Source organism: Atractosteus spatula, chromosome 4 (genome assembly GCF_055471065.1).
Source record: "Atractosteus spatula isolate fAtrSpa1 chromosome 4, fAtrSpa1.hap1, whole genome shotgun sequence".
In the NCBI taxonomy this organism is placed as follows: domain Eukaryota; kingdom Metazoa; phylum Chordata; class Actinopteri; order Semionotiformes; family Lepisosteidae; genus Atractosteus; species Atractosteus spatula.
The window spans coordinates 65,443,421-65,452,197 of record NC_142709.1 but is presented as its reverse complement, the minus strand read 5'-3'; the positions used below and the strand labels follow the sequence as shown (position 1 = coordinate 65,452,197).

General features: G+C 42.0%; 2 protein-coding genes across 2 annotated transcripts in view; one reads left to right on the top strand and one right to left on the bottom strand.

Moving 5' to 3' along the window:
* Window positions 1-319: 319 nt before the first annotated feature.
* Window positions 320-5,632, top strand: LOC148836879 (intestinal-type alkaline phosphatase 1-like). Its single transcript, XM_088914206.1, has 7 exons — window positions 320-437; window positions 1,534-1,649; window positions 2,108-2,282; window positions 3,848-4,020; window positions 4,472-4,606; window positions 4,857-4,932; window positions 5,448-5,632. Exons 1-7 carry the CDS (start codon window positions 320-322, stop codon window positions 5,630-5,632), a joined length of 978 nt encoding a protein of 325 aa, XP_088770332.1.
* Window positions 5,633-5,722: 90 nt separating this feature from the next.
* The window catches only part of dis3l2 (DIS3 like 3'-5' exoribonuclease 2), a 126,935-nt gene continuing 123,880 nt past the window's right edge, over window positions 5,723-8,777 (bottom strand). The window contains exon 22 of the mRNA XM_088912905.1: window positions 5,723-5,795. Coding sequence (XP_088769031.1) covers window positions 5,723-5,795 — 73 coding nt within the window. The remainder of the gene's footprint in view (window positions 5,796-8,777) is intronic.

The following is an 8,777-nucleotide window of genomic DNA, read 5'->3' as shown; positions in this document are numbered from 1 at the left end:
TCAAAAAGCGAGCATTTATTGTACCAAAAAACATGCATTGATTTTACCATAGCTATACTGTATCAATCAGAGTACCAATCACTGTGCCTTGGAAGAAATGTAACATTTTTTAGGTATAAGCCTTTACAAAGCACAAAAAGAAATGTTACATTTCAGTCACTAACCCTGTCTGAATGCATGCATTAATGATTTTGCTCCTCCTAATGGGGCACTCACAAGCACTGGATGTAATTGGGGAATATACCTACAGTATTCCTCTCTGTAGAGGACAGGAGAGTGACAAGCCCTGGCCTGATTTTACCTCTGAGCAGCTACACCCATGCAGGAGAAGGACCCAGCCTACTGGAACACCCAGGCCAAGGAGACACTGCAGGCGGCTCTGAAAATGAAGCCAATCTCCCACCGCGCCAAGAATATCATTCTCTTCTTGGGAGATGGTAAAACGCAGCACAGCGTCAACCCGTGTCACAAGAACATTTAAAGTGGGCAACACAAAGCAAGGCTTTCACAATTTAATCCGACTCATATTCATGGTTTGCACATTACCTCACACCCGGGGGACACTCATCACTAACTTATCTTTCCGCACCGTGTTACAAAATAAGCAAATTCCTAAGGGAGAAGCTCTACTTCAGCAATTCAGGGAAAAATGTGCATCTCGCAAAAGGTCCTGAAGTCCTTCATGTGTTCCAACAGACTTAAAAAAATAACAAGCATGAGTAATTCCTGATGGACTCTCCCTGTTATTCTAAAAGCACGTCCCGTTGCTGACAAAGCCCGATATATCCTTAACATTAATAATAACACCCGTATCTGCCTCTGTTTTTACTGCTGAAGCATTGGTTCTCCTTATCTGTATGATCCACTTGGCCACTGGTGTAGGATTCTGAGTGTTAGGAGATAGAGAAGAAGGGCTGATGTTTTCTGAGCTGATTTCTTTACACAAAAGCAAAGCCCAAAGGGCTTTTAAATTAGATTATCTCAGATCAAAGGTTTTGATTTTCACTTGCATTTCTACCTGTTTCTAAGAGAAAATCCAAAATAATTTTGGTCTTGTCTTGTTCTTGTAATTTTTCTTACAACCATAAACTAAAGTGAGAATAAAAGGGAAGCACGGTTAATCTTGCTTTAATCAAAAATTAATTAGTTAAAGTATCTATAACAAAGATAACAATCCGTAATTTTTGTATATTTGTACACCAGCAAGAGAGTAACGCCAGGCAAACCTGTGCTAAACCAATTGGCTAAACTAATCAATTCCAGATTCCCAGACTGCTTTGCGTACAAGCCACAGTTTAACCCATGACCACAGTGGTACGCTCTGTTTAGTGGGGACGCTGCAACAGCCATTTGTTTAATCCGCAAACCACATGCCAGTGGTTTGCATCACAAAAGTGAATGCAGATGACGAATTCAACATATCTGAGCATATGTGGAGCACTGTAATTTAAAAACCCAAGAACAAGTAGCGCAGTCAACTCTTTCTCCTCTATCTGCTGCTATGGATGAGGGCACGGTCAGTGTCTCTTACAGGAATGGGAGTTTCCACCGTTTCGGCCACTCGGATCCTGAAGGGACAGATGGAGGGGAACTCCGGTGAAGAGACAGTTCTGACCATGGACACCTTCCCACACCTCGCTCTTTCCAAGGTGAGGTCAGCTGAGGCTCAGGCAACCAGGCTGTCTGTTATAGGATGGGGAAAAAAAGGGATTAGAAGAAAAAAGAACACTCACAGCCCAGTAAATAACACAGTATTGTGCCCTTATCACTTACTGATTGTCTTGTTTGTCAGGTCAGTTTGCCACACTGAAAGGCAGACAGGCGCAAAATGCAAAATAAAATTTGACAAAGACTAATATTAAAACATTGGTCACTGGACTTCAGGTTAGATTATAACTGAAGAGAGAGGGTCCAGTTGAAATATCTTTCCACAACATATTGGAAGCATAGTCGCAATGCGACGGCAGAAAATCAGTTTTAATTGCATAATTACTGAGGTTATTGTAAAAGTCGGCATCAAGCCGTGACCAGGTACTTGTCAGTAATTCCCATCCCCCAGCCCCCGTACAGCAGGTCCACAAGTGACTGCGGCGTGTGCTTTCTCCAGACGTACAGCGTTGACATGCAGGTGGCAGACAGCGCGAGCACGGGCACCGCCTACCTCTGTGGAGTGAAGGCCAACGCCAAAACAGTGGGAGTGAGCGCCGCCGCTGTGGCCTACAAGTGCAATAGCACCTTCGGCAATGAGGTGTACTCAGTGCTGCACCGCGCCAAGGCCCAAGGTACAGACAGGACTCACAGTGATGAGCAGTGCACCGGCTTAGGCTGCCTGCTCTTGAGGGGGTTTCTACATGGCAGAATTCACCCTTTGCTTCCCTGAAATGGCAATGGCTGATGTTCGACAAGAGACAGACCCTCTAGAGCAGACGTCTCTAGTCCTGGGGACTCATACATCTGCTGGTTTTTGTTCCACCCGAACACTCAAATAATCGAACACTTAATAGACCTTATAATAGGTTTAGCTTGACATCTTGATGTTGTTTTCAGTGCCTAACCGTCTAGGAGGTTGCCTTGTAGCTTTTGAGTTTATTGTGTAGCTTAAAATCTCTAAGCTTTGGTTAGGAAAAAAAAAACTCTGGATCCAGCCAAGCAAATTGTTGGTTCATTTATGTAAAGACCTCGGCTGCAATGAATGTCCACAGCTCTGAGGGTCTCCGGGACCAGCACTTCGTTTAAACTGACCTCTTAGCGGGGACCTGCAGACCCATTCCTCAGACCGGTTATTAAATATGGGTAACAGAATATATTGCAAAAATATTGTGGTATTGCAAAAATTCGACAAATTCCGTATTAAGTCCAAAATCGTGAAGTTTGTGAAAGTAATTTATAGTCACCACGTTGTCTCAAACCCCTAGTCTCGTCATGGGCAAGAAACTCAAAACCTTACAGCATTCAGAGCCACCTCCAGTCCCATTTAGATTTGTAAATGCTGAAAGCAAACTTTAAACCACAGTGTATACCTTACCTCAGAGAGAAAATGGAAATCAATTAGTTTGCCAATTAGCTCAGCTGGAAGAACACTGAGAGTGAGAGTTGGGTAAGGGTTGGGAAACACTTGAGATCCTGGGGATCCCATGACCCCTGCCAATGAAGCTGTCGGCTATTTAATTGAACTATCATTAACTGAAGCAAGGAGTTTGCTTAATGGTTACCTGTTTGTGTCTCCTCTGAATGTAGAGATTTGCAAATCAATTGTAAAACCCAATAGTTAAAAGGAAGCTTCCAACGTGCAAAAGCTGAAAACAATTGAAGAGCTAAAAGTAATTCCATTATTACTGCATTTGTTTAATTGTTGTTTGATGTTGGCTCTGCAGCAACATTTCTCTCAAGATGTGCTGCCTCCCTGACAATTATGAGATGATTTTCTTGGTGAATGAACTCTGAATTGTCTTCATTATGATTAATGTTCTGAAGTTAGTAGTAAACAGACGTGACCCTAAAATAAGTCCAAGAACAGGTTCATGAAGCTTTAATACATCTACTGTACATTATGGCAAGAACACCTCATATCAGGAGATTCGTCTGGGGTGTGCAGCTCCAGTCCTGGGAGGCTAAAAGGTTTCTGTATTTCTTTTCACCTTTACTTAATTCGGCTCATTTTTTGCTTAAAAGGACAAGTTAAAGCCTTTCCTTGTTCTGAAGAAGAAGAGACCTATAACACCGGCTGGATAGCAGAAATAAGGAACAAGAGCTGAGCTCCTGACGTAATGAATTCAGCACAACTTTCCCAATGGGGACAGTAGCTGCGTATGAAACAGTCTCAGGTCTTTGTGTCTGGTCACTGCAGGCAAATCCGTGGGCATTGTGACCACCACCCGCGTCCAGCATGCCTCTCCTGCGGCCTCCTATGCCCACTCTGTGAGCCGCAGCTGGTACAGCGATGCCGACCTCTCCTCCAGTGCCCTCAGAGATGGCTGCAAAGACGTGGCCACGCAGCTGGTTTTCAACACCGACATAGACGTAAGGCCTTGTTAACTGCAGAGAGAGACTGTTGCAGAAAGGGGCTTGACTCTCTGCAGGTCTGAGGAGGTCAAAGGGCAGTGGACAACGCGCAGTTTTTAATCAAATGTCTCATTGTATATACAAACAGCAAACCTTCATTTTGTCTGTTAAGGCTGTTGGAGGGAGTACAAGTTCAGCTGAAAGCTGAAGTAAGAATTCACAGGAAAAGCCACATGAGGTACTCTGTGAAGACCAGTTTGCTATTTTCACTATTTCTATCACTGTTAATGTATTTAATTTATTGAAGTTTGAAGTGTTGTAGTCTGGTTTTCAGTAAAGGAACAGTTACATTAAAAAAAGCAGCCATAAATTGAGAACTAAAAAGTCCAATGACAGGTCATTTGTCGATTTAATGTCTGTAACACAGCTGTGCCCCCCTGATCTTTGCCATCTTATCGTCGCCCCAAAGGTCATCCTAGGAGGAGGGCGGATGTACATGACTCCCAAGGGGACCCCAGATCCCGAGTACCCGACATCGTCTTCCCGCCGCGGCAAGCGGAAAGACGGGAAAAACCTCATTGAGCTGTGGCTGGAGGCACGGAAGGTACTGTTCATCTCGGACATTTACTGTGCAGAACAGAGGTTGCTCTGCACTCTCATTAACTGCCCTTCTGGACGATGAGCCTTGAAGAGGACCAGACCGTTGAATCATTCCCAGTGTTCAGCACAACCACCTCCTTCATGATCCAAATCGCTAAATCATCAAAGTTCTGGACCCGTTAAAATGATATGAGGAAATGTCTGTTATTTGAATAAAATCCTAGCAGTAATCTTTTCTTATTTTTCTATTACAGTCAAAGAATGCGCAATACGTGTGGCACAAAGAACAATTCGATGCCGTGGATGTAAATTCAACCAACTGTCTCATGGGTAATGGCATTTGTTTGGTGCTGAACAGACAGGTAATCTGTAGCAGGGGATAATTACGGATTATTTTGCATATTACAGACAGAAAAGAGAGAAATAGTACCACAGTTTGTGATATTTTCCAGTTTTGTGAAGACATTATCATGCTACTGTAGTTCAACCCCTGATTTACAATTTCAAGTTAATACTTAAATATGACAACAAGCTCTAGCACACAGCTTAATGCTTATGGCCATTGCTTGGTTTTATTTTATATAACAATTTATTAGGTTTACAAGTTTTGTAAATCAACAGATCCTCCTCGTATTTCAATTATCTTGTTTTTATTTGATTTAGTCCTTCCACGTAAAAACTTGCAATGCAGAGGCCAGCAAGAAGAAGAAAGTATAACCATATTATCTCACCACGATAAACATTTATCACATTGCATGGGTTTAAAAATCATATCCCTATGAATACTGAGCCCCTTCTTTGCGTTGAGAAGTTGAGAAGTTAAAACAACATCTTTTGGATTCCAGGTCTTTTTGAGGCCAAAGACATGAGGTTTGAGTTATATCGCAACTCCACACGGGATCCTTCTATAATAGAGATGACTGAAAAAGCCATTCAGATCCTCAGCAAGAACCCGAAAGGCTTTTTTCTCTTTGTGGAGGATAAGTATCCCCTTACATTTCCACACACAGCACAGGAGACATCAGCCTGAAATCCTGTGGACCTTGTTTATTGCCTAAAATGAGCAGTAGAATTGCCTTATTTCATTCTTTAGCAGCAACCATGATTTTTAAAATAATCTTTATGCTAGGAGGAGGACGTGAGGCTGCAAGTCTTTCAGATTCAGTGAGTCAAATGGCCTGCTCCTGCTGTACCTGAAATGAAGCAGAAAGTCTTATTTCCCATGTTTTTCCCCATTTTATCAGCTAGGTTTCAAATTCATTGGGGACAATTCCAGGCCACCTGGAATGTCATTGGTTCAGCACTAATACCAGTCAATGGTTTTAGGTGCTATTGGGCTCTTGCCTTTGACACTGTCCTTCCCTCTGTAAATAAAGACTGGAACTGTGACTACTTCTTATGGAAGGCTTGGGTTTTGTGCTGATAGTAGTGTCACACTACTATATTTTTGTAAAGTACTCTTATCTACAGTACGTAAGTGAGGATGCATCTTATGGTATTGATCTGATTTAAGAGGAAGAATTGACCATGGACACCATGATGGCATTGCCAAGCTGGCCCTGACAGAGGCGGTTATGTTTGACCGGGCAATTCAGCGTGCCTCCCAGCTGACCAGAGACTCCGACACGCTGACCGTCGTCACCGCTGACCACTCCCATGTCTTTACCTTCGGAGGAAACACCCCCAGAGGGAATCCCATTTTCGGTACGCTCCTCCCAATCATTCCGGCTGTGTGAGCATTCCCATAATACGCACAGGGAGGGCCTGACCAGAACAAGAAGTGTCTTAGCTGTTTAGATATTTATAATAGAGCATAGCTTAAAAAAGCCAAAGCAAGAGATTCCTTCAAAACTAAAGCCAGTTCCTAAGCAATAGGTTTGTTAAAATGAAAGATAATAAAGGAATTTTGCAAATTGTACAACTTTATGTCTAATTTAACTTATTCTTTTTTCTAAAACTCAAGCATTTGGGGAAAAATAGCCATTAAAATGTAAAGTGTACAGATCTTTTTTCTTTAGGTCTAGTCCCAGAGATGGCTGAAGACAATTTGCCATATACCAGTATCCTGTATGCTAACGGACCAGGATATCTGCTTGAAAATGGCACAAGAGCAAATATTACTTATGTTGATTACTGTAAGTGTACAGTATGTCTATGTGTACTGTATGTTCAGATGTGTATGTCTTCTATTCTTTAAATTGACTAACACCTGTACAGGTAGAATTTTTAAAATAAGTGATTGAGGTTGTTACAGACAAATTTGCACAAAAATACTGAATCATCACATGTCACCCTTTGCCAAAAACTTTATAACAGGAATTTGTTACCAGGGAATGAATTTTAGTAAATTCATCTGGCTGTGTTAAATAGATGCTTCTCTTGCTTTCCACACATCTGATGTTGGATTATAGTTGTTGGTAGTAAAAATCTATTTATTTGCAAAGTAGACAACCTTACACAGGATGAGTTACTTTAGTTTTCCTCTTTAAATAGTTTAAAAAATACTGTAAATGCACTTATTACATTTATGTATGTAGTAATTGTATTCTGATATTTTTATTAGTAGCACAAAACAAAAATCGACAGGAGGGATCACATTGTACATATACATAGTTCACGTTATTTTGGAAGTGAGGGTCGATATATACCAAAGAAGTGGTGCATCATTATAGCAATATACTGTAACTTGTATTCCTCAAGGCCGATAATTAAAGTAAGGGACAAATTGTCAACTGTTCACATCTATAGAAAAAGCAAGATATTTGTACCCCTTTTCAGCTACACATTAAATTATCTAGGTACTGTATTATTTTGAACTTATCCATTAATATGTCATCTGAATCACAGTGGATTGTGTCAAAAGACAAGAATCATGGCAGGAGCTAGGGAACTGTGCAAGTAATCTGCATTCCAGACATTAAATGATACATAATATATATCCACATGGTCTGGAGGCCAACCTAGTGCAACAATGTGATAACTGGCTCCAAATCCTGTTACAGTGTAAGACTTCTGATTGCTACTCCCAAGTTAGTGAGTTAGTTGAAATAAGTAAGTTAACCCTTTTATTAGTGTAACCTGGTGGATGGTAGAGGTAATTAATTGACTTAGTTCTACCAAATTACTCGTGACCTCCAGAAATTTCACAGAAACAATTATTTTACCATCCCCTTTTCGTAGATTTAAGATCCGCCTGCACTTTTAAAGACACTGACGATAGTGGCCCTGTCCATATGCATTACAGTTAAAGCTTTTTTCTATATGGCATCTGTTGTCTTTTTCTTTCTCTTCATATTGCACCTTATCAGTTTTTGATACAAGTTCAAAATGAACCAGGCTCGTGTTAGCATTGCCCAGTGTTTTGGATGGGAGTTTTGCGGTTCTGGGTGCTGGTCTCTCACTCCCCCGTCTGTCTCTCTGCCTCTGCTCCGGTCTTGCCAGTGGATGAAGAGTACATGCAGCAGGCTGCTGTTCCCCTGGACTCCGAGACGCATGGTGGGGAAGATGTGGCCATTTTTGCCCAGGGTCCCATGGCTCACCTGTTTCATGGAGTGAAAGAGCAGAACTACATAGCCCATGTGCTGGCCTACGCTGCCTGTCTTGAGCCCTATACCGACTGTCCCCCAGAGCCCAACTCAGGAAGTGGCAGTCATGGCTCTGTCAGCCTCCTCCTCGCTGTGTCCATTTTACCTGGGTTCCTCAGGACATGAAGCTTCTCGTTTCCCAAACCATCAGCAACTGAAGTTCTGCAGGGATTACATTAGACACTCCTACCCAGACCACTACACTTGGAACTCTCCTTCGATCTTGGTGAGGTGTCATGACTCCTGATCTCCCAGATCCGTGTTGTTGCCAGACTGTGTTTGGCTCTAATGTCTTGCCAGGATTGAAACTGCTGACTCTGAACGCCACGACTACAAGTGACGTGTTGACTCGGTCCTGTCTCCAGCATACTGATAGCATAAAGGTGTTGTCCCCTTGATAAGTGGGGTGTGTTAGCGATTTTCTGTATTTTCCTTTCTCAGTTTTCACCAGGCTTAACATTCAACAGGTTAAATCACCTCAACACCTGAGCCTAATCAACTTTCCTAACTAATAATGTGATTTACAGACGTCAACTGAATGTATCACAGCCAATCATGAGAAATCGATTAATGAAAATGATTCCAAAAACC